Source organism: Arvicola amphibius, chromosome 15, assembly GCF_903992535.2.
Source record: "Arvicola amphibius chromosome 15, mArvAmp1.2, whole genome shotgun sequence".
NCBI lineage: Eukaryota > Metazoa > Chordata > Mammalia > Rodentia > Cricetidae > Arvicola > Arvicola amphibius.
Genome location: NC_052061.1, coordinates 8,286,774 through 8,311,586, shown reverse-complemented (window position 1 = coordinate 8,311,586; position 24,813 = coordinate 8,286,774). Strand labels below are relative to the sequence as shown.

Sequence of the window (24,813 nt, the reverse complement as noted above, 5' to 3'; positions counted from 1 at the left end):
CATTAACACTCCCTCTGTCTTAATATCCTTGCAGGATTTTTTAAAATCCATTTTTCTGACTTTCCTCTCAGTGCTGCTGATTTTCTCCCAGGTCCCAATCGAGTGCATTTTCTTGTCTGTGTATCTTCTTTACGGCCACTGGGAACTTATTAGTCATGTCTTCACCTGCCCCCTCAAGCCTTCAGTGTGTCAGAGTTCAGCAGTTAAGGTGTTATGATTTTTGAGTAGTCAATGCTTCTTGCATTTTCATATTTCTTGTATCGTGATTTGTGCTTCTATCTGCTTGGATACTGATCTCAGTTTTATCTGAGGATTTCCTTACTGAGCCACCTACACTTGAGGGGCTATTGAGAAAAAGCAAACAGCACATCCATGCGTGGTACCGAGGTACCCCTAAATGACTCACAGCCCGCACGCACCCACCAGCGACCATGCGGATGGAGAGCTGCTGTGCAGTATGTGGAAAGCTAAACAGCAGCGTTTAAAGCTTCGTTGATTTTTATTTCATATGCATTCGTGATTTGCCTTCACATAGGTCTGTGTGAGATGTTGACAGTTACAGGCAGTTGTGTTACAGACACTTGTGAGCTGCCATGTGTGTGCTGGGAATGGAACCCAGGTTCTCTGGAAGAGCAATCAGTGTTCTTAACCACTGAGCCATCTCTCTGGCCCAACTGAACATTATTTAGGGTAAATGTGGAAATAGAAACAATAAATGAATTCGATAAAAGAAGGACGTAGAAAACTGGTAAACAAAGAGATCAGAGCTAAATAAAAGGACAAAGAATAGTCTGGGAAGAATGCTGTGGTATAGAGAGGAAAAAGCGAGGGATAGAAATAACAACAATAAACACAGAGGAGATTCCCCTCCCAAACACAAAACCTTGAAAACATTAGAAAAATATAAGAATAAGACTAATATAAAACCCTAAACCAGTAAGATCAAGTAAAAATTCTACTGAGAGTACAGTGTGGGGAGAAGGCGAAACAAAATTAGGGGCGAATGAGAAAGCCACATAAGAAGCTACTACTCTATAAGGAAACTAAAGCATTAAACAGACTTTGAATAGAAGTGCCCTAAATACTACTCCCAAAAGCTGTGCTTTTTTGTGTTTTGTCTTTAAACACCAAAGTTCAGTGCCAGTTGCAGAGCACATCTCTCTGAGTGGTCGTCAGGAGAGCCTCAGGAGCTCTGAAAACAACAGGGCTGTTGTCATTGCTCCTGCCCCAGAACTACATGGGGAGACTAGGGTGACGGCAGCACGCACTTTAGATACGGGTCCCAGGACGATCAACCGGGAACTAAACTGGACGCTTCCCTCTGGTGGCTGGCTGTCATAGTTCCAGAAAGCGCCATGGTTGCTAGGAAACAAAAACCCTGGACCTTACAAGCTATAGTATCAAGCAGTCAGGCAAGAAATGCCTACTGGTGGAACAGTACCATGACTGGTTTGGGGTAACCAATTGTTATCTGGATGGATACAGAATATGGAATAAATAAAACCATAACTTTTCAGTATTATGAAATGAAAACACTACTATTGCAAGTGTATTAAAAAGAAAAACATGGAAGTACAGGGGAAAATTTTGTTGTTTCTTTATTTTTCGAGATAGGGTTTTTCTGTGTAGCCCTGGCTATTGTGGAACTCATTTTGTAGAGCAGGCTGGCCCCAAAATCAGAGACCCTCCTGTCTCTGCCTCCTGAGTGCTGAGCTTAAAGGTGTACATCACAGCCAAGCCAAGGAATTTTTAAAAAAGGAACAAACAAGAGGAAGTGTTAGACTGACTTCTTTGGAGTTTCTGATAATAGGAGATGATTTCACTGCTGTGTATAGATGTAGGGGGAGGGTTACGAACTCTTATCTCTTCTGGGATCTGTGCTGGTGGTGAATCTGTGTGGGACAAGTGTCTGCTGTCTGCCACTTTCACCTTACTTGTTACTCTTCTTTACACACCACAAGCCTCTTCTGGCTACATTGAGCTTTACAGTTGGTGAACTGGGCAGGTTCTCTTGCCTTTACTATATATACATATATACTATATATATCTATATTATATATATATATTACATCTATATGTATGTGTGTGTGAGCACACATGCGCTTATTTTCTCCTCTAGGCTTTGGTGTTGTCTGCCTTATTTACCATTTACCACTAACTAGTATTCCTACAACTCAGTGTTGACATATCTTCAGAAGCATTTGAAGAATGTAGTACAATGCACATTTTAATTAATCAAGAGTATCAATATCAAAATAAACATTTGACTTCCTAAGTTTAATGGCTATGTATAAAGATCGTAAGTATTAATAGCTATTTTGCAACACCATTCATGATATTGAAGAAAGTTCAATCACTTGTAAGCAAAGATCTGTCCCTATCCAAAATGCCCTTAATGTATAAGATAGGAAACAAATTAGGGGCTGGAGAAAGGCTTAGTAGTTAGGAGCAGTGGGTGCTCCTCTAGAGGACCCAGGTTCAATTCCCAGAACTCGCATGGCAGCTCAAACTGTCTGTAACTCCAGTTCCAGGGGAGCCATGGCACCAAGCACGCATGTGGTACACACACACACACACACACACACACACACGGATGCAGAATAACCGTACACATAAAATAAAATAAATCTTTAAAAATAAAGATACAAATGAAGAATACCAGTGAACACATAAGCCAACTACTGATTCAAATATCCAAAGATCACAAACTACTTACCAACTAAACTTGCTGTGCAAAATATTCGGCCACTTTTTTCTAGAATCTCATGGAATCTCAACTGACAAGCTGCAATTGTTTCATAATCTGTGCTGTAGGCTTGGTGGAGCTCCAGAGTGACAGTGTTCTTCTGAATATACTGCAAAAATAAGTCGTTTACGTGAACAAGATACTGAGAAGTGAAGTTATATTCTGGGTGAAGGCCTCGAACAATGGGAGTGGTCTGCAGTTCAAAGTCATAGAAAGCATAGGTACAGAAAGTGACGGGCTCTTTGTCACCAGATGCCAGCAGGGTTTCAGGAGAAAAGGTGACTTTATTGATGTGGATTTCAAACAAGTTTTCTCCTCGTTCCAGGTGGATGGTTTCATCAAATTCATCAACAGAGTCATCTGGCATAATTTCCGGTTTAAATTTGTACTGCTTAGTGCCGTAGGCAATGTCCTTTAACTGGGCTGCAAGGGAAGACAAAGTTTAGAGATGTCAACATGCCCACATGTACAGATGCACGCACATCTGATGTCTGCAGCTTTCAGCAATATTCTTCATCTTAAAGTCTATAACTGTACTATACTGTTATTTTCTTCAAATAATGCTCATTAACGACAACAAAAATCCCTCAAGACTTGCTTTGACACCAGTCATTAAACAACAAAATTACAACTTCAAAATATAGGCAGCTCTAATTAATCAATTTACAATTAAAAGAATAAAAATGAAAACAATTATACCTTCAGTTGTAAGATAGCCTTAGCAGAAAGAGGAAGAAGAAGGGCAGGTGACAGCTGAGGTCACTATTCAGATGCCATGCGTTCCTCTAGCTTTGCTGCATCCTACAAAGTAGATCTCTTTTGTCCTGGGTACCTTCTCTTTAGCTTAATAGGATACGTCTGCTCCTCCTTGCAGGGAGGTAATGGATATGCCCTACATCTCAATTATGGTGATAGTTCTACAGTTGTACACACAGGCATAAAGTAAACTAACTTATACTTTAAACTCTCAGTTAAAATTATATCAGTTATACTTTATAAGGCTGTTTTTTAAAGGTTATGCATCTTTCTAAATGCACAGCTTCCCCCTAGTATTACGCTTCCATTTCCAGAAGGAATAAAATGTGTCTCCAATGCCCCTATAAGACACTCCTGCACAAGATCTGCCTTAGTCCTCTGTGAAACTACCCTTCAAAAGGTCACCAGGAGCCAGTTCAGCTCGAGACTGGGCAGTGTGTGACCTTCTCTTTTTTCTTTTCTTTGTTTCAGGGAAATGAACACTCTACTTTTTAAACTGCTACTCTATCTTGACTTTCATCCTATAGGTTTCTCTTTGCTAGTTTGCTGGGTTCCACATTGGTAAGCGGTCACCTCTTTGTCCAATGTCTTCAGTGCTTGAGTAGCCCATCTCATCAGGAACTTCATCCTCTTAAAAGTTATTGGGGATCTGAAAAATCTTTTGATAACTATTTATACTTACTGTTATTGATCATACCAACAAAATGTCTTTTTACATGTAACAACAATAACCTATTACATGTTAACATAAATCATAGCATTTATTTTTTTCAAAGTTATAATTTCCAAAAAATGTGACAAGAGTGGCATTCTTTTAATCCTTTCAAATTTTTCTAAAAAACATTTTTATAAATGTCTTCTGCATCTGGCTTAATAGCAAAGAGTTGGAATATGGATCTGTGGTTGGGTCTAATCTGTTGTGATGTCATACACCATATAGCCTCCGAGGAACTCCGTTATAAAATTGTAAGAGAATAAAAATGAAAAAGGCAAATAACATATTATTATAAAACTAGTTTTATCAGTGCATATTTCTACAGCAGTTTAGGTTGAGAGCCGGGGGTACTTTGAGAACTTCTTGTCTATGAAGAAGAACTAACTAAATGTCTTTATTTGACTGAACAAAACTTTCCAGAAGTCAAAGATCACTGTGTACCTTTTGTTCCATGCAGTACTCAATAAAAGTTTGTTTCATGGAATCTTACTGATTAAAAAGGAGGTCACTAAGTGAAGATTCTTCATTCAAGTATTTGCAAGCCTTTACTGGCACACTTTGTTTTGTCCCCTGTACTCAACAATTCATTCCATAAACACAATCAAAGCCTCTAAGGCATCATAAACAAACAGCAGACAGCAAGAATACAGACGGGGAAACCTGAAGCACTGCTGTTGAGGAGATCCTACAACCTAGACCAGAGTCAAAGTCTGTATTTTCCTGGAAAGAATGTGTTCTAAGAAAATACGGACAACATTGTCTTAATCCACTTCTAATGCTATCACATACTATATGCACCCGGGTAATTCATAAAGAACAAAGATTGCTTGTTTTCTTTCTTTTTTTGGTGTTGGAGATTGAACTCAGGGTTCTGTGAGGCTCAGCATGTATTCTACTGCAGAGCTACACTGCCATATAGGAGATTTAGCTCTTACAGTTAGTTGTAAAGGCTGGGAAGCTCAAGATGAAGGTTCTGTATCTAGCAAGGCCTTTCTCACTATGCTATACCAAGGGAGAAGGGGCCACATTCACTTACAGTAAACCCACTCTTTGTAATAATGAACCTGCTTCCATGGTAATAGCATTAATCAATTCTTGAGAGCAGAGTCAAATGACTTAACTACTTCTTAAACATACTGTCCTCAATAAGACTGCATTTCCAGTGCAAAAACTCTAGGAAAGATATTTGTAGGCAGAGGCTACTTGTTCTTTTCTTGGCTGCCCAGACCCAAAATAATCACATAAAAACTGTATTATTACAACACTGCTTAACCTATTAGCTCACACTTCTTATTGGCTAGCTCTTAGATCTTTTTTTTGTTTGTTTGTTTTTGTTTGTTTTGTTTTTTGTTTTTTGTTTTTCGAGACAGCTTTGGAGCCTGTCCTGGAACTAGCTCTTGTAGACCAGGCTGGTCTCGAACTCACAGAGATCTGCCTGCCTCTGCCTCCCGAGTGCTGGGATTAAAGGAGTGCGCCACCACCGCCCGGCTTCTTATATCTTAAATTAACCAATTTCTATTAATCTGTGTATCACCACGTGGTTGTGGCCTACCAGTAATGTTCCATCTGGTGTCTGCTGTCTATCTCCTGCTGTGGCTACATGGCTTCTCCCTGACACCACCTACTCTCTCTTCCTCGGTCTGCTTGGAATTTCTGCCTTGCCCTATTCTGTGCTATAATAGGCCCAAAGAAGTTTCTTTATTAACCAAATGTATTCACAACATACAGAGAGAAATCCCACATCACCTCCCCTTTTCTGTCTAAATAAAAAGAGGTTTTAACTCTAACATAGTAAAGTTACATATAATAAAACAGGTATCAAGCAAGAATTACAGTACAATATTTATATCTACTTTATCTTTTATTATAACTAAGGAAAACTATAATTATAACTAATATTTCACAGCATATAGAGGGGAATCCCACATCAGACATTCATACCATAGCAGGTATCAGTGAAACAATGGTAATATAATACACAATATAATGTTCTATCCACAGAACATCCAGATTTCACAGAAGATATGGGGCCATCACATAAATACATGTGTGCGATTGCATGCGCACACAAGCGCACACACACACACACACACGCTCCACCCTAATTATTCTTAGAAAAATCATCCAGATGTGAAGTAGGACAAGTGGCAGAGAGAAGCCAAGGGTTGTTGTGGCTTCTAGCTGGGGAAGTGCATAAAGTTTCCACTGTCACTTGAGATACAAAGTATACAAACAGCTGGAGGCAGTACGGTATCTTCTGTGTTTACATACATTCTTAAGATAGGATCTCTCTAGATAGCCCAGGCTGACCATGAACTCATCATGGTGTGCAAGTTGGCTTCGAATCTGTATTCCTCCTACTTTATCCCCTGGAAAACTGGGATTCTACAAATGTGCTGCCACACAGAGCTCTCTTAGATAATGTCTGTATTTGCTAAAGTTGGAAAATCACTGTGAGGGCATTTCAGGTAAAGGGATGGTGGTTGAATCAATCAGAGCCATTTCCTGGCATGCTAAGCACCAAGTTAGATTTTGAAATACAGAAGGGTATTATCTTGATGTCAAGGATGAAAAGAAGTTTAGGCAGAAAAAACACCAGGAACAAAAGCTGGTGCTGGGAATGAGCACAATGAAATCTGATAAAGAGCAAGCCCTCAGAATTGGCGAAGGTGCACACGCTGCTTGGAGGGAAAATCACAAAGGTGGTGTGAGACTTGAGTCTGTGACACTTTATGGACCACTTTGAAATCTTGCTCACCATACTGATTCTGAAAGCAGCGAATTGTCGAAAATTCCTACTAAAAACTCTTCAGTAGAAGAGAATCAGATAAAATAGTCACTTGGTAACTTATTCCAGCTTCAAACTTGGAAAAAACAGAGCAGGAAAATATTGTGAGCAAGGGTTTGGACGGCATTCTCAACTGCCATAAAACTGTGCACACTGTACCTTCAAGCTTCTGGATGCGTGCAGTCCGGATATCAAGAAGATGAACATATTGTTCCACTTTGAGTTCATAATCTTGCTGCAAATTTTCCATCTTCTGAGTCACCACCTCAACTTCCATCTAAAAATAAAAGACAGCAAGGTCCACTACTTACGATTATTCTATTTGCATCTGTCAAAGCGACTTTGAGCCAAGCATTTGAAGATGGAGCTGTGAAACCACCATGCTAGGATTCAAAGGTTTCCTAGATGGAACTCAAGGCTACCATGTTATGAATCAAGTACTTCTAGTTGGAGTTTTCAGAGCCAGGATGATTTTAACATTTTTTGGATGGCTAACAGGAGCTCTAAATCACGTGCCCTCCTGCCACAGAGCTTACAGGGCAGTAGTGGCTTCCTTTTGTTGCCACATGTCCGTACTACCGAAAGCCGGCATGGGCAGCTGTGACGGGGCTTCTGGACGGTCACTGTGACTCACTGCAGACGACAGTGACACTAGTAGAGGTGATGTCACTGCCACCAGGAGCTGCCCCAAGCCAAGGCTTCAATCATCTGCTTTAAAACTATTTACCCCAACTCTAATTACAGGGCTGAATTACAGGAATGTACTATTACTTAATAAAGGCGACAACAGATAATAAAAGAGGGTAATACGAAAGCTTCTCTGAAAAGACAATCACCAGGAGAGTATCACAGAAACACCGTCTTGACTTAGTGTCTGACAGTACCTGATAGTCTTTATTGATTTTATGTTGCATAATTAGCATATTTCTTGTCTTTTCAAGTTCTTGTACTGTTTCTGCATGAGTTGCTTGAAGTTCTTTCATGGAATGTTCTAGATCTTTATTAAGTTTGTTGTCCACTTTTTCTAAAAATGAAAGGTCTCCATTCTTTTGTTCTTTCTGAGCCTAAGGTAAAACCAAAAGTTTCAATTGCAACAAGAATTTGCAGAATGTGGCTGTTTGAATTAATGCGATCCATCAAGAAACACTTTATTAGCCGGGTGGTGGTGGCGCACGCCTTTAATCCCAGCACTCGGGAGGCAGAGGCAGGCGGATCTCTGTGAGTTAGAGACCAGCCTGGTCTACAAGAGCTAGTTCCAGGACAGGCTCCAAAGCCACAGAGAAACCCTGTCTCGAAAAACCAAAAAAAAAAAAAAAAAAAAAAAAAAAAAGAAACACTTTATTGAATTCATGCACTTCCATTTTTCTACTAGAAACAAAGCATTGCTAATATATACATTTGCGTATATACTTAATACAATTACAGAGAAATAAAAAGTTTATAAACTTCATAACAAAAATGAAATCAAACATTTCTTTTTCATCTTATCAAAATGTATACTATGATATAAACCTAAAAAGTATACTTGTAGATAACAGTATCTCAAAACTAAACAATACCTTTGTGTTATATTTATGGTTCAGCACCTTGCTTAAGAAGGCCAGCTTGGTTTTACAGTGGGTCAGATAAAAATAAATTGTCCTTTGTAGTCAATTTAAAGTAGGGCTTTAAATAAGAGTGCTGAGCTCAACGTTAATGTGACTTTGATGTCACTATGAAATATGCATACACTGTAACTAAATGTCATCTAACCATTTCCCTAATATTAGTATATCATTGCGATCTCTCTCCATCACTTCCTCCTTCCCCCCAAACATGCATGCACTAAGATGCAGTGAGTTTTAGATCATGCACAAATAATTCACTCTCTAATTATGGGTTATAGACAACGGTCATCATATGGAAACAGGGAGACATAGACTCGATGGCTAATTTTGAAAATGCTACCTTTATAAGCAGGAGCGCCTCACTCAGGTCATCAGCATTGATGTCACTCTCCTGTGAGAGAGAAAGTCAAAGCCCACAGTGAGGGGTTAGCTTCCAGCACAGATGCCCATGAGACTGACTGACTAGAACACTAGGAACCCAGAGGCCATGAATTTAAGAAACCTAGTACGCAGGATATTCCAGCTACTCAGAATAGCCCCACAGAACATAAACAATCAGGTATGCTAGCTAATAAATCAAAGGACACATCTATGTTTCTTGCTTTGCTGTGCACTGTTTCTTTCTGTGCTCCACACACACACAGACACACACACACACACAGACACACACACTGAAGAAGGGAAACAGTCACCTGGTTGAAAAACCTCATGCGGCTTTTCAGCTCATCCAGCTGCTGCCTCTGCTGCAGACACTGCAGCTGGAGCTCTCTGTTCTCTTGCACGAGCTTCTCATTTTGGTCTTAAAAACAAAGTCAGCACGATTAGAAAGGTAAGTGAGAATTGTGTTGAAGAACACCTTTAAACAAATTTAAATTCGGCTACACACACACACCAAGCTGGCCCTGGTGCCACTCAGGCCAGAGGAGACGGGAGCCTGCCCCTTAGATGAAGGCAGCGGTGGCCGAGGACCCAGTGGACACCATCATGTGCCTGCCACATGACTCACTTGCTTATCAGAAACTTAAGACTTCAGTTCCCAGCATGAATACAAGGAAACTGCGGTTTCTGGAACTTCAAAGGGGCATTCTACTTAAAATGCCTAAGAATATACGTTTCTAAATATATGATTTTTACTTACTTATTAAGGGTCCTGAAAGACATGCAAAAAAAAATTTGTTTTTTAGTGTTCTGATTGACTTCTCTGAATTTTCTTTTCCTCACTTAGCATAAAGTCTTTGTATTAAAACAAGATCATTTATTTTATAAACTCTAAATTCATAACTTAATCAGCCATATCCCTAACAAATCTGTTCCAACAGGAGAGATTTTGAGGCAGCACCAATGATAACTCAACTGTATTCTGGGCTCACACTTCCTGCCATCAGTAGGACATGGGCTTTAAGGAAAGAACACTGGTGCCTATGCATTCAGTCACCATGACCCACAACAGGACTGTTGGGCACAAATCAAGAAAACAGCAAATTCATACATTAATTTTTTGCTCTGTGTTAAGCATATTTAACTTTAAAGAGGTGGGGACATGGGCAGTTGCAAGCTGTGGCGGCTTTTCCAGAGGATCTGGGTTCAATTTCCAGCAACCCCCCATGGCAGCTTATAACCACTTGTAACTCCATTTCAAGGGAATCTGGTACCCTCTTCTGGCCTCTGCAGGCATTGCATGCACATGGTATATAGAAACTCATGCAGGCAAAACACCTAGACACATTAGACAAAAAAGCCATTGATGGCTAACAGGCCCAGGCACTGCATTCCTAAGTGTCCTCCCACTGTCTTCACTGTGGTAGGCAGTCACTCTGCTTTGCTGACTCCTGTGGACTACTTCTAGACCATGCCATCCAGAGTGTGTCTCTCAATTTCTTTTTGATCTCAATTTTTGTTTACTCAAATAAACAAATTCAATTCAAGTTGTACATTTTCTTTCCTTTTATTAATAAAAAATTAAGTAACACATTTGCCAAGAATTCTTCCCATGAATGCATCTGCAGTCTGACTGGATGTTATACAGAAATATGTCTCTGCCTTTTTTGAAGGCTTTGTTTCCCCAAACTATAAATACTTCACACAGTAAAAATGTTAAATTACACAGTTAAGAAAAAATGGACTAGTTTGGTAAGACTTTAATATCATATAGTTTCTGGAAATCCTCAGGTATAGAAAGACACAGAGGTACTTTATTAAATACACAAACACTTCTATTATCTGGATACAAAGTTAAAGGCTATTGTATGTTATTGTATAGTATAAGTTACTTAAATTTAGTAAACTAAAGGAATTTCCAAGTGTGAAAAACACCTCAAAAGTTTGAAGGTATAGGCCAAACACCTGTCTCTCAACTAAAGATTGGCATTAATTATCACTGTGAATTCTTACAAAATAAACTTTTGTGGGGGGAGTACAATGGTAATGTGGCATTCCTTGCACTGATCCAGTTAAAACAACTAGAAGACAGAGTGACTATGACAGAGAATAACAAAATAACAACGAATGGTATAATGACAGACTAAGAAAAATAACAACAAAAACGGTAACTAAGAGAGAGAGGGGAACCTCAGGTGCTGATGATAACTGAATTCACTCTGTGGTCTGCACAAGCAGGAAGTCTAAGATGTAATTAAGGTACAAAGGCAGCAGCTCTCAACTTGGGGGTCGAACTTCACAGGGGTCAACTAAGACCACTGGAAAACAGAGATATTTACATTATGACTCATGACAGTAGCAAAATTATAGTTATGAAGTACCAACAAAAACAGTTACAAAGTAGCAATGAAAAGAATTTTATGGTTCACAACAACTTGAACTGTATTAGAGGGTCGCAGCATTAGGAAGGTTGGGAACCGCTATCCACTGGCACACGGCTCCTCAGTATGGACAGTGTGCACTGTGATCTCGCCTACGCTCTAGTTTTTTTTAATCCTTTCAATTCTGTACAGCTATGAATATATCAGGAGATACAAATAAAATTATATGAGCATTTCCTTCCTTTTACTCTTTTTTTTGTTTTGACATCTATGTCCCCATTCACTGATATTTTAAAAATAGAATGCCATTTGTGGGAGAATAACTTAATGAAGAAACACCATTGAGCACTGCTGACCTCTTTACAGAATTTATGTAGAATTATACACTAGAGTCTTTCTTTATCAAGCTGCTTATTTAGAATATGTTTTGGGTCTTTAAGAAGTACCAAAACGGCTACAGTTCAAAGAGGAAGCAGGCTTGCTGTATTATAATATGAAAAATCAAAACACTCTGCAAGGGATGAAAAACAACCGCCTTACCTTCTGATTTGACAAAAAGCAGGTTAAGTTAAACAGCATTTTATTCAAATGAGACACCATTTCACTCTTTAAGCTCACATTCTTCCAGCACGCCATTAATAACAGTGCAGAGAACAATTCAACTAAACAATTTTCAGAGCTCCTTTGTGCTAATATCTTCAGCTGTGATCAATATAACCATATGCATTATGCTGAATTATGCATTTCAGCTAAAGATAGAAAGGAACGTTCAAAAGCAAGCCCTTAAACACATGCAGTTAATTTAAGCATTAACCAAATGCAAACTGCATTTACATATCCTTCCCCACATATTCACACAATCTGAAACTAATTTGTACCTTGAATAAAGAGGTGAATATTCTCTAAAAATAACTTGCCGGTTAGATGAATGACTACAAGAAGCCAGGGAAGCATCTTCGGCAAGGGACACTTGATACAAGAGAAGGCAAATGTGTGAGCAGAGTTCAAAGTCAAATTAAACCATCTCAAAATCTGTACCACGAAAGGAACTTTCATCATATTCAAAGACTTCCTTAAATAGATAATTACAAATTTTTGTTTATTTTCCCAAAATAATTAAAATCTAGAATATTTTTAATATTATTTTAACTTTCTTTGATTCATTTGAATATTTTTTTTTTTTTTTTTGGTTTTTCGAGACAGGGTTTCTCTGTGGCTTTGGAGCCTGTCCTGGAACTAGACTTAAATTCTTAGATTTGTAAATTTAAACCCTTCAAAGAAAATAACTGGAAAATCACAGATCCAGCAACTTTTACTTAGAAAATAATTATATTAATGTGTTAAGGAGGGTTTGTATGTTGGAAGATGTGGCCTATGATGTTAAAAATTATTTCCTGAATATGTATCATAAGCAACTGCAGAGTCCTTTTCAGGATATCTTACACTGAGAAACTGTAACAGGCACTGTCAACGATGGTAACACGGGTTTAGATTTCTACCAGAATACTGACTCAAAATTCAGTGACTAAAAGAGCATATTATAAAACTAAATCCACACATACATCAACACAAGAACCGTAAGTATCAGTAAGATTGACCTGAGGGCTGCAATAGGGCCTAGGCCTCTTTCATGTGTTCATGTATTACTTTCAATATTCAGAAAATCCTTAAAGGGAAGAACCAGCAAAGAAGATGGGGTGGACTAGGCAAATTAGAGTATCTGAGCAACTACAATACTTAATAATAAGAGTTTTCCAAATAAATTAAGAACAATAGTTTAAAGAGAAATTAAGATTCTACCCTTTGAGAATCAATTCAGATGTGTGGAAGACAAAATGTTGGAATTCTTGATATCTTTAAGAAAATGCAGAAAAAATAGAAATAAAATAGGTTTATTTCATTTCCCTTTCTCTGTAAAACAATTATGTACTTATTTATTGTGTATGTGAGTGGGGGGGGATGCGGGGGCCATGGTGTGCGTGAGGTCAGAGGACAAGATGCAGAAGGCAGCTCTGTCCTACCACGTGTGACTTGGGGAATCAAACTCAGTTTGTAAGGCATGGTGGCAGGATGCTTTTACCTGCTGGGCTATCTTGCTGCTCCTTATTTCCCTTGTCACTTAAGAATGTGCAATTTATCTATTTTGGAAAATGGAATGGGGCGACAGGGCACCTCTACTTCATGTATTTGCTGAGCAACTATTAAGACTCCATAGTGACATTAAGATAAGAAACCTGCTAAGTAAGAAGTCATGTCACCTTGCAGTCCCATTGACAGTCCTCTAGAAACACTCATAGTTAACATATCAGTCAATTTGAGCACTTGGTAGAAAATATTGACAACTGTGCTTCACTGGAATGAAGACTCCATTGAGTATGCGGTCCTATCTCAGGCTTGTTGGAATGTAAAGAACATGTCTAACCAGGTTTAAGGTGTCATTGCTTATGGATGCACTCTAATTTTAGGAACATTAGGCATGAAAAATTCTCTTCCATTTAGTCAATAAAATGTGACCCTGTGGTAATAGTACAACCAAAAATACATTTTTCTTACTGAGTCTGTATTTGCCTTTTTGTTGTTGTTGTTGTTAACACAGGGTCTTACTATGTAGCCCAAGGGATCGGGAATTTACAATTCTTCTGTCTTGGTCTCCTGAGTGCTATGATTACAGGCATGTGCCACCATGTCTGGCTGTATTAAACTTTTAAAATTCTCATGTAACTGAATTGCAAATGTTCCAAAGGACCAAACTTATTACTACATTCCTAGGTGTATTTCATGGGTGCAGACACAGGTACCAAGCTTGAATAAAAAAGTCTGCCACCCCTGCTTTGTATCTATTTGCACTGGGAATGCATGTGTCTGTGTGCAATACAACAGTCCAGACATCTTTAATTACATTTTATTTCTATGAGACAAGACCTAATGATTCTGCTTGATGATTATTATTTTAACAGGGACATTCTGACAAAGAGTTTTGGTTAATAGAATAGATTTAACATCTCACTATCAGATTGTTCAGTTTCATCTATCAAAACCAGCCAGAAACTATTTCTCGTATTTGTCCCTACTTTGGGTTTTCCCCACTGTATCTGCCACTACCTGAGTCATTACAGACGTCTCTAGCTACTGTTGGCCTCCAAGTCTTATGTGGGCAAGTCTTTGTCTTAGTTGCTGAATACTCAAAACTTACAACAATGCTGAGCACATACTGGTGCTTAATAAATACTTGTTTTCTGTCAAAGAGAAGTTCAGAACTTAATGATATTAAATTAATGAAGATAACCTAGATAAAAGTGACTATGAGAAAAAAGTTCTTTTGGCATGTATATGTTTGGCTGTATTACACACACACACACACACACACACAGACACACAAGCTGTGTCCCCAGAGGACAACAGGATGATTGGCAAACAGTAGGTATACAAGAAGTACTGATTGACTCCGCAAATAAGCATCAGATGTCTGCAGAAGTAAACAGGTGGTTATTTCTCTGTACCTCTTTCAGTCTTTAATTTGTCAAGAACTTCAGTTTTGTCTGTTAGATCGGATTTTAGGGCAGTTTCGAGCTGAGCGATCTGCACTTTCATCTGCTGCTCCTTTAACTTCCACTGTTCCTCCTGGGCAGCACTGAAGGCACTGCAAAACACACGTGACATGCAGGGAGAGCTGGCAAATCAGCTTCACCCGAAAATAATAAAGAGAAAGCTTTTAGTGGCACGGAGACCACTGTCATCATGTCTTAGGAATTAAGTAAACATATGCTGGTCTGCTGCTGTTGAAACCAAGGCGCCTTGCTCAGGCTGCGGTTAGGGAACATGAAAGAGTTTGTGGGATGAGCAAAGGAACTGGCCTTAATTTAGAGCTCCAAAGTCAGAAAAGTTGGCAGCATGCAGCTTTTGTGGACTAGTAAAGGAATTCAGAAACTGTACACACTCCAGAGGAATCCACGGTTCCAACCCTCAGCAACTGACAGGCAAGACTGTCCTCTTCCACTTACAAAGCCCACTCACCCAATACTGAGGAAAAGCGTTTTCTACCTCATCTTTAATTCTGAGGAAATTGGGAGTCTGTGATAACACAGACATAAATGATGGTATACCGAACCACAAGGTGGTAATTCTGATACTAAGAAGTGGTGCAAAGGCAGTTTAACACAAAAGACAAAAGCAATAGGCTAATAACAAATAATTTTACTTTTAACACAGATTATTATAAAGCGAGTGCCTCTAATCTACTAAAATCATGAAGACAGGATTATAATTGATTCCTTATTAAAAATGTAGCGTATTTTGGGGGTCTTTTGGAGACAGGGTCCCTGGCACAGGCTGGCCTTGAACTCCCTAAGTCCCTGAGAATGACCTTGAACTTCTGGCCTTCTGGTTTCTACCTCTCCAGGGCTGAGACTGCAGGTGTGCACACCCACATCTGGTTTGTGTGATGCTGGGGATAGAACCCAGAGCTTTGTGCAAACCCTCTACCCACTGAGCTACATCTGCAGCCCAAAGCAGTTTCAGTTCGGGTTTAAATCTGCTAGTGATCAAGGCATAGCACACTAGAAGAAAGGACAGGATAGGAGTAACTAGACGCTACACAGAGGGAGAAATCAACCATTTCCTCATCCAGGGAGCCTGAGCACAGTCCACACCGGTGCTACAGCCATTTGCCTCGCTGACACTCAGGGACATTGCAAAGGAAAAGCCTGGCAGTCCATGTTCCTGCAGCTTTCCAGGTGAGAGCCAGACTCGGGAAAACTGATCTTGATCTGCATTTCAGCAGAAAACCATTATCTGCGCAGCCTGACTTGACTGAAGTAATCACCCACAGCTTTGACCCCTCTACTGATTTTAAATTCAGTAAATGAAACAAAAATCTATAAAATCTGGTTTTATACCAATGACAAAGTAAATGGAAAAGAAATGTACTGTTGAAAATTGACCCTGATGTTGCTCCCAACTTGTCCTGAGCTTTTATTCCAAGAGATACTTTCTGTAGAAGACACAGTTTTAAAAAAAACAAACTGTGTATTCATTTCACATTTTGAATATTTTTATTGCATTTAAAATACTATCACCTTAGAAACAAAAGGAATTCTAGACGTCACTCTATAGATGACATCTGTTTTCCTCTATCAGCATTCTCACTTCACAGACGGATCCTTAAAACACAAACCATGAAAACTGATATGCTAATATCTTAAGCTAATTTTTGTCAAAGGTAGAATTACCTAGACTTAAATGGAATCTAAATAAAGCATATATACTTTAAATACTAAAAAATATTCCTTTACAAATTCACTTAAAATGAATGTATATAATTTGTGTCTAGCCAAATTAATACATATGCATGAATGAGAGTGTACATGTATGTATGTGTGCCTTCTATCATTAAAAACATGCACCACCCAGAACTAAACTTATCATGATGAAATAGGCACAAGCATGCACTCCCTGAGATGCCAGCAATTAGAAACAGTAGTGTTCCAACAGTGTGCGCACAGCAGATCACCAGCAGCTAATCTGGCAGGAACATCAGAAGCTGTGTGTGTTTAAATTAACAACAATTTAGCAGCCTGGTTTCTCCAAACCCACAAAATACTAGTGTAAATCAGCATAAGTCAATCTGAATTTAGCCCACTGCTATCTTCCCTCTAAATTTAGGACTGCATTCCACTGGAGTTTCATGAGGAATTCCTTTTGAATTTACTATAGTCCTTTATGCTTGGAGCCATCTGTGTAGCTATAAATGGTGAACCACATCTGGCTCCATTTTCTTTGCAAGGGCCATATACATGATTAAATCTGCATATGAGAAGAGTGTTTAAGAACTTTTTATTCATGAAAATGTTTTTGTATCTACCAACAGTGGCAGTGAAGGGAAGCTGACCGTCTCTGTGCCCATTGCACTGGTATGGCCTGTGACAGCCTGCAGGGGAGCTGCTGGTTGTTGGTGCCTTGTGGTCACTAGCATGCCCACAGGCTGCCTTGAGTTAATAACAACCCTTGATTAAAACATGATATGATCAAAATAAAAGTTAAAAATTCCCCTCTACCCTCAGATCTTTTTTCTCACAGAAAAACTTCATTGCTCCAATGTTCCAGAACATGTTCCTTATGTGAGAAATGAGGGAGCATAAGCCCCTCTCCCATGAAGAAACCCATAGGTACTGCATACAGTCAGAGCTCATGTAGAAAAGAACAGTCTATGAGAGGGGCGGCCATGCTCTTTCAAATTCTGAGCAGTTTCACAGTAAAAAACCTGATCTGTTTGGTTCTTGAAAGGTCACTACAACACTCAAACTCCAAATGGACTATTTTTTTTTTAGACAAACAGCCATTAGATAAACATCTCTCAAAACATTAATAGCTTAAACTCACTTTACCAGGAATCTTGGACCCAACCTGAAGATGAAAACTTGGCAGTGGATAGTGGTAGAGCGCTTTGAGCACACAAGTGAGTGAGTGCGTGTGTGTGTGTGTGCACGCGCGTGTGTATGTGCGCTTTGAGCACACAAGTGAGTGAGTGCGTGTGTGTGTGCACGCGCGTGTGTATGTGCTCAGCATGAGAGGCTCAGGACGTGTGGTGGAGCCCAGATTCCAATATTCCAATATATTCCCCAGGTTATATGTGAACATTGTTGCTTAAGGCCTACTGCATCCACTAGTTCCTGGCACCCAAACTACACTAAATTCAGGAATGGAACACAGCCTTACCATATTACTGCATGAAGTTTCTCTTTTACTGAACAGGAAGATTTAATTGCAGAAAGTTATTCTGAATCTTAAAACTGAAAATTTCTTAAAGTTCTTATTTCTTGGCATTGTATCAAAAATGTTTAGCATATTAAAGAAGTCTCATACCAAGTACTAACACGAGGGTTTTATCTTACCACATGATTCTCTAATATGTCACATGTCAAGTAATAAACACTTTCAAAATTTCATTTTAAAAAAAGGAAGATGAGAATGCAATCTGCAAATCATCGTTTTTTTCTCGTGAAAACCGGCCAACTTGGAATAACAAACACATGCTCTCCTTTTTAAAGCATGTGATCATTATGACTAAGCAGACAAGTAGCATTCGTAGTTTCTGATTAACATTAACTTCAGCAGTGATGAGTGAGTGTAACGAGAGGAAGAAGCTGCAGGAGTCCACAGACGATGGCCATGTCCACAGTTTCTTTATGCTTCTGAACACATAATAAAAAATCCCATCAGAAAATTTTGACATTTTACTTATGATTATATGTACATGTTGGAATTTAGCTTAGGAGTCGTTGATTTTTGTACTTTGTTTTGATGCTCACTATGGCCATTTGCTTCCACATGCCTCATAATATTCACGTGTGAGTGGCACAATGAAGACTGTTTGCAGTGTGATGAGAAAGAAATGTAGTGCAAGCCCAAAACAGTAAAAAAAAAGCAAAACCTGCAAAGCCAGATTTACACTCTTAGATCATCTTCTAATATGGAAAAATAATGTTTTATGGTGATAAGGTAAATATGAGAAAAATATGCCTTGTCAAAATTCCATTTATGTTTTATTCCCAGATAAGTCTGATGTTTTTATTCCAGGAAAGCGTGTCTAGTAAATTCTCAAGTTGGAGAGAAGTAGAAATTTAGAAGTAATGGCCAAATGGTACTTTTTGTAATTTAGACCACGTTAAATTATTTAGAGTTACAAAGATGTTCAAGATAAGTATAAATTAATCAAAATCTCTGCATGTATGACAGGCCCATTATTTCATGGATGCTTCACTTTCACACACATACTTTTCAAATGCAATTAAAATCAGGGACAGTGGTGCACAAGGGAAAAATAAATTAAGTTTTAGAGCAGAAAGAATTGGGTTCAGTTCCACACTAACTCCCAGCAGTGCCATGTGACTCTGCACAAGTTTGTTCATCTGGCTTCTCGGTTACCTCCTTTATAAAAGAAAAAGATACCATTGCTTTTCACAATAGGGCAATGTACTATATGTACAACATCTGAAATTTCAAATATATAATCATAAGGCATATAGATACATCAATTTAAATATATACACAATATTTTAGAGATGGAGATATAAGCCAGGAAGTGTAATAGATTTTTTTTTAGGCCAAGCTAATTAGAAAGGGACTGGACCAAAATGGTCTAGAAGGAAGTTTTATGCAATTCCACATAAAGATGTTTAGCTAGGCTACTCCTGCTAGAGGGCCCTGAATATTTAACTGGTAGCCTACTGTTGCTAACCCTAACTGAGAGGGAAAAAAAGATAAAAAGCATTACAATAATAACTAATATAGACTTCAGTCATGTTTACAAGTAACCAAAATAAAATTCCCCATACACTCTGTCAGAACTAAAAGTTCAAAATTTAAAATGTATATTAATCTGCAAAACATTGATTCAAAAGAGTAAAGATATATTTAAAGCACAGATACTATTTTGTTAGGTTTCAGCATACTACCAACATGAAGCAGAGGATGAATATCAAGATAAAGCATGTTTAAACAGCTAAGTCAGCTTCCATGTCACGCGTCACCCCACATGCTGAAAAGACGATAACAATTCCACAGACGTGGATAGGAGAGACAGATCAGAATCATTTAACAAGACTTAGCCATGCGGTAGAATTTTGTTTTAAATATTAGCAGAAGGGGTTATTTTCTAAAAGACTGTAATTATGAAACATTAAGAAATGAAAGTGAAAAAGTAGTTCTTCAAAATTCATCCTGAGCTGAGGCTGAGGTGTCCGAGTTTCTCTTTATAAGGAACACAGATATTGCTGGAGAATCCTTTACCAACCACGTTCACTCTGCTAAGATGCTGGAAACCCAGCAGAGACTTAGGCAAGCTCCAGGAACCTCTCGGGCCTCCTGACTCTAACACTCTTCAAGAGCAGAAGGTACTCCAGCCTTGTTCTACCGCCCCCGTCTGAGCATGCAGAATTCTACATTGCACAGTGTTCCGAGGAACTGATAGGAATGGATGCAGCCATCCCACACGGCATCTACTGGCTTGTAGGTTGTGTTCAACAAGTGACAGTGCTTGTTACTAGCAGCAAAACAACCTGATTCTCCACATGATGATATACTACAGCTCAGTTAAGAACCAGCTACCAGTGCCTTTAAAAAGCTTACTTTTCTTTTGCAAAGTAAGTACATGTCTTTCCATGGCCTGTTGCTAGCTTTTAAATCAATATTAGATATTGTGACAAATAAATGCTTTGATTAAAGAGAGCCCAAAGAGAATGAAACACATAGAATTGTGATTTACCTGTTATAAAGTTTATCATAGTTTTCCTTTAAAAGTTCTCGCTCCTTTTCTAAATCATTAATTCTATCCTGCAGCTAAAATGAAAATAAAATTACAAAGAGTTTCCATGGTTCAGAGTTAACACTCTAGTCTCTGAAAATAAAGTTATACAATAAGTGATTATCATATCAAACCACACAGTAAGAAAACCAGGAGGGGACAGCCACTCGTTCAGTCTGGATTCCTATGCTGCTGCTGCTGACTAGATCACATACAGTGCCTGCATTCAATTCAGTGTTGATTTCTTCCATCTTGTTAAATAAACATGAAATTAATATTCCTGTTTTAATTTAGTAGAAACGGATACACCACTTTATGACAACACGAGTCAGAACTCAATAAGAATGTGTTAAGAGCTTTCTCTTAAGGTCCTGGAAACATAATAGTTTTTCCTTTCTACCATGATGAATTCCATCACTATATTCATTTTGTATAAATTTCTAACTGGTCATAAAAAATGAGTACTAACTGTTCTTTGAGTTCATGATTCAAATAAGTTTGTTAATCACTATTTAAAGACACAATTTCTCTTGTTACCTGGAATTTATAAATGGTAACACATCATAAGAATAAAGCATATTTCTTATTTTATCCTAATGAATAATATTTTCAGAAATAAATATAATTATCAGGTATCATAGTTATTAGATCATTATGATTAAAATGTGGATTGCTATCCTGTAGTATTTAGGGTTTTATTAATAAATATGCTCTGTAGTCACTTTTTTTTTTTTGCTACTGAGTAGAGAACTTAAAAGTCATCTCTATTTTTGACATTCTCTTTTGAAGCCAGTGAGAGACAGGAGGAGATTCTCCTGGTGCAGAGCAGAATGTAAACACCTCTTCCATTTCTGTTCTCCTTAGGAATACATCTAATAGACACAGAAAAACACTGTGCTGGTTGGGAGACATAAGTGGCAACAGTAATAGAAGGTAAGTTTTCAAACAACCTCCCAGAAAGAAGGTGATTTTACAGAATTGCTGACACAGTAGAGCACAGCACCCCTCAGGAGTACGTCATTCCTCTGATTCCACTCTTGTGTCTCACGGACTAAGGAGTGGTATGTAGGAAAGCTCCGTTCCTTAGGCCATGCGATATCACCTTACTTTTCATGTCACTCGAGGCTCGTTAATCCTAGATAAACAGTGGCTCTCAGCATATTTGCGGGTGTTTTTAAGGCTCAGCTTGCCATTCATATTCTGTACTACCTACTCTGTTCTGCTGCATTCAAAATATCAAATATATAGTTCAGGACTTTGACATAAATTTATTTTTGAACTGTTTCTCTTTTACTTTTCAAAACAGTTCCAGAGAAATTTTCATGCGACCAGTGACTGCACTGTCCTGGAGCTCACCTCCTCCACTCTCCTCTCTGCAAACCTGGCCGACTGCAGCTGCTTCTCAAGGCTGCAGCACTTCAAGCGCTGGTCCTTCAGCTGCGTATTTAGCTCATCTCCGTTTGCCATCAAGGCATCATGGCTGATCCTGAGTGTTCTTTGCTTCTACAAAACAGAGAGAGAAAACACTTAAGCATTTTAAATATTATGCTCTTAATAACTAATTGCAAGTCTATCACGGCTTTATCCTGGACATTTACATTGCACAGTTTACTCCTCAGGTCATAAACACTGTAGATTTAACACAAGGAAAAAGAGGCTCACACAGACTGTCTCCCTTTTACTGTCCCCAGGCTTTGACTTGGTGACAGTGACCAATATATAAAGTAGTTTTAGCAATTAATTTTACCCCTTTTACTATGGTTATAGTGGTTTGACATGCTTTCTAAAAGTGCTTCAGCATGGGTCAAAAAAACACTCATCACTGACACGGAAACTGGAAGATTTGCCATTAGACCAAAGAAAACAATTTTGAATGGTTAGCTTTTAATTTTAATACAAGGACATTTTTATAATTCTGCAAAAATATTTCTAAATCTTTAAGTTGTAAAAAATTTATATGTGAACATGATTTATATTCAATTTTACATACTTAAATGATACATTCTTTTAAAAGTAAATAAAACAGGTTATTAATTATAAAAAGGCATTTTGTAGACACCATTTGATCATAACATGAAACAGTCACCTATGTAAGTCCTAGTGAAGGCTTTTTTAGCTCACCTACAAGAAATCTAGCCTTTAAGACAGATTAGGAACGTCAGATCAGTTCCACTGTTGGTATGTTATTGGAGCAGGCTGTCTTTAGAGCCTTTCCTTACACTAGTTCCCAAAAGATGTACCTGTAATGTAGCAGACACTTGTTATTTTGTTATGTGAACAAATACACCAGGGGTCACTGTTACATGGGAATCAAGATAGTCAGAGAAGTAAGAGAACATAAAACCATTTTTCAGTTCCCCTCTTAATTCTGCAGTTTTGAAACTGCTTTTTCCCGCATGTATTTTAGTCCAGAGGACCTATCTATACACTGGTAGAGGTAACCCTCCCACTCACAGAACAGATGCTTCTCCTACAAATCTGTGCTTCTATATGGAAGGTGGTTATACTTGGCACTATAGGAGGTTCCTGTAGGCTGGAAGATGTCACTCAGCGTGTCTGAAAGGTATTTAACCACTCAGTTCAACAGTGAAGCAGGCATGACATGACCCTGTACTTTACATCAATGTACAGCTTTCCTTGTCTCTGTACTTCAAAGAAAGCATAACTTAATATAAATTCTGCTTATCTGGAACGTTTTGGAGTTCATTAATCACAGGACTTCTGTTAATTATGCAATGCCAATAAGCAGTAGCTCTGTGATCCCTGTGTACCTACAGTCACTTGAAAACCACCCTGAGGGTGGGGAAGCCTAAATATATCAGACTGAATTGTCAAAGTTTAAAATAAATATACTGATAGCTGATATTATGGGTACTCAAATATTTTCTGGTAATGGTGGTGACCAAAGAATCACAAAATAAGCCGGGCAGTGGTGGCTCTCCTTTAATTCCAGCACTTGGGAGGCAGAGGGTTTCTTGGAGTTTGAGGTCAGTCTGGTCTACAAGAGTTAGTTTAGGAGGTTCCAAAGTTACAGAGAAACCCTGTCTCAAAAAAAAAAAAAACAAACAAACAAAAACAAAACAAAACAAAAAACAAAGAAAAGAAAAGAAAAAAAGAAAAAGAAAATAAAAGTTCACATCAAAGAAAGATTCAGCAGAATGTAATTATTGACCTGCTCGCTACCCTGGTCTTTGCTGCACACATGTGAAAGTGAATGTACACGCAGGCACCGCGGCATCTTCAGTACTGCAGGCCATTATGTGAGCTCAGGAAAAAGGAGATGAAAAGAATGTTCAGGGCATGAGGGGATTTATGGCAGATGCACTTGGTAAAATGACTTAGCTATTTATAAAAAGCCTAAGTAGGTAGGTAGTAACTGTTAAGAACAATATACAAAAAGAAATTATACACATTTAATAAAGCACATATTAAAATAAAGATTTAGTGTTATGACCATTATTAAAAGTACAATTTGAATACTATTTTTGAATCCTTCTCATCTGTGAATAACATAAATAATCACAGTACCTCTTGAAGCTGAAGAAATTTTCCCTCTATGACTGAAAGAGCATTGCTTTTCTCCACTAGTTGTTTATGGAGTTTAATCAGCTCTACATTGTCTCGAATATTTGACCTTCAAAGTTGTATTTAAGAAAAAGAAAAAAAATGAATACAAGTTAAAAGGAAACCAACAACAACAACACAAACACACACCTAGGGTTGATTTACTTGTGTATAAATAAGTCGTCTAAAATTGTATATTACTGTAAGTTATGGTAGATGATTCAAACCAGTCAATACCCATTCTGGAAGGTGTAGAAACAGACCCTCTGAATCTGAAAGGAGTTCCAAACTTGATGGCATTGTTAGCTTCATCAAGCTGACAGTACAGAATGACAGCTATTTTAGGATGGCCCGAAAGACTACATAAAACCATCAGTTTTCAGCCAGCGTTGTCTCCCGGCAAACTCTACGCTTCCATAACGGACTCCATGCTACGTTCCTTCTGTGCAGAAGAGGCAGCACGGCCATTCCACTCCCCACCACTCCCTCCGCACATAGTATCACAAGATTATCATTTATTAGAGTTTCCTCTTGGAGTTTCAACTTTTCAAAAATATTTCCAAAAAAAGTGACTTAG

The 24,813-nt window shown here is 38.4% G+C and overlaps 1 protein-coding gene across 2 annotated transcripts in view; it reads right to left on the bottom strand.

The window, feature by feature from the left end:
- Positions 1–24,813, bottom strand: part of Rpgrip1l (RPGRIP1 like) — a 104,523-nt gene that overhangs the window by 55,285 nt on the left and 24,425 nt on the right. For both annotated transcript variants that reach the window (XM_038312635.1, XM_042054227.1), the window contains exons 7-15: positions 24,201–24,306; positions 22,029–22,175; positions 20,634–20,707; positions 14,872–15,011; positions 9,305–9,411; positions 8,953–9,003; positions 7,890–8,069; positions 7,165–7,282; positions 2,717–3,169 (exon numbers count right to left, since the gene is read on the bottom strand). In XM_038312635.1, the coding sequence (XP_038168563.1) occupies positions 2,717–3,169; positions 7,165–7,282; positions 7,890–8,069; positions 8,953–9,003; positions 9,305–9,411; positions 14,872–15,011; positions 20,634–20,707; positions 22,029–22,175; positions 24,201–24,306 (1,376 nt within the window). The remainder of the gene's footprint in view (positions 1–2,716; positions 3,170–7,164; positions 7,283–7,889; positions 8,070–8,952; positions 9,004–9,304; positions 9,412–14,871; positions 15,012–20,633; positions 20,708–22,028; positions 22,176–24,200; positions 24,307–24,813) is intronic.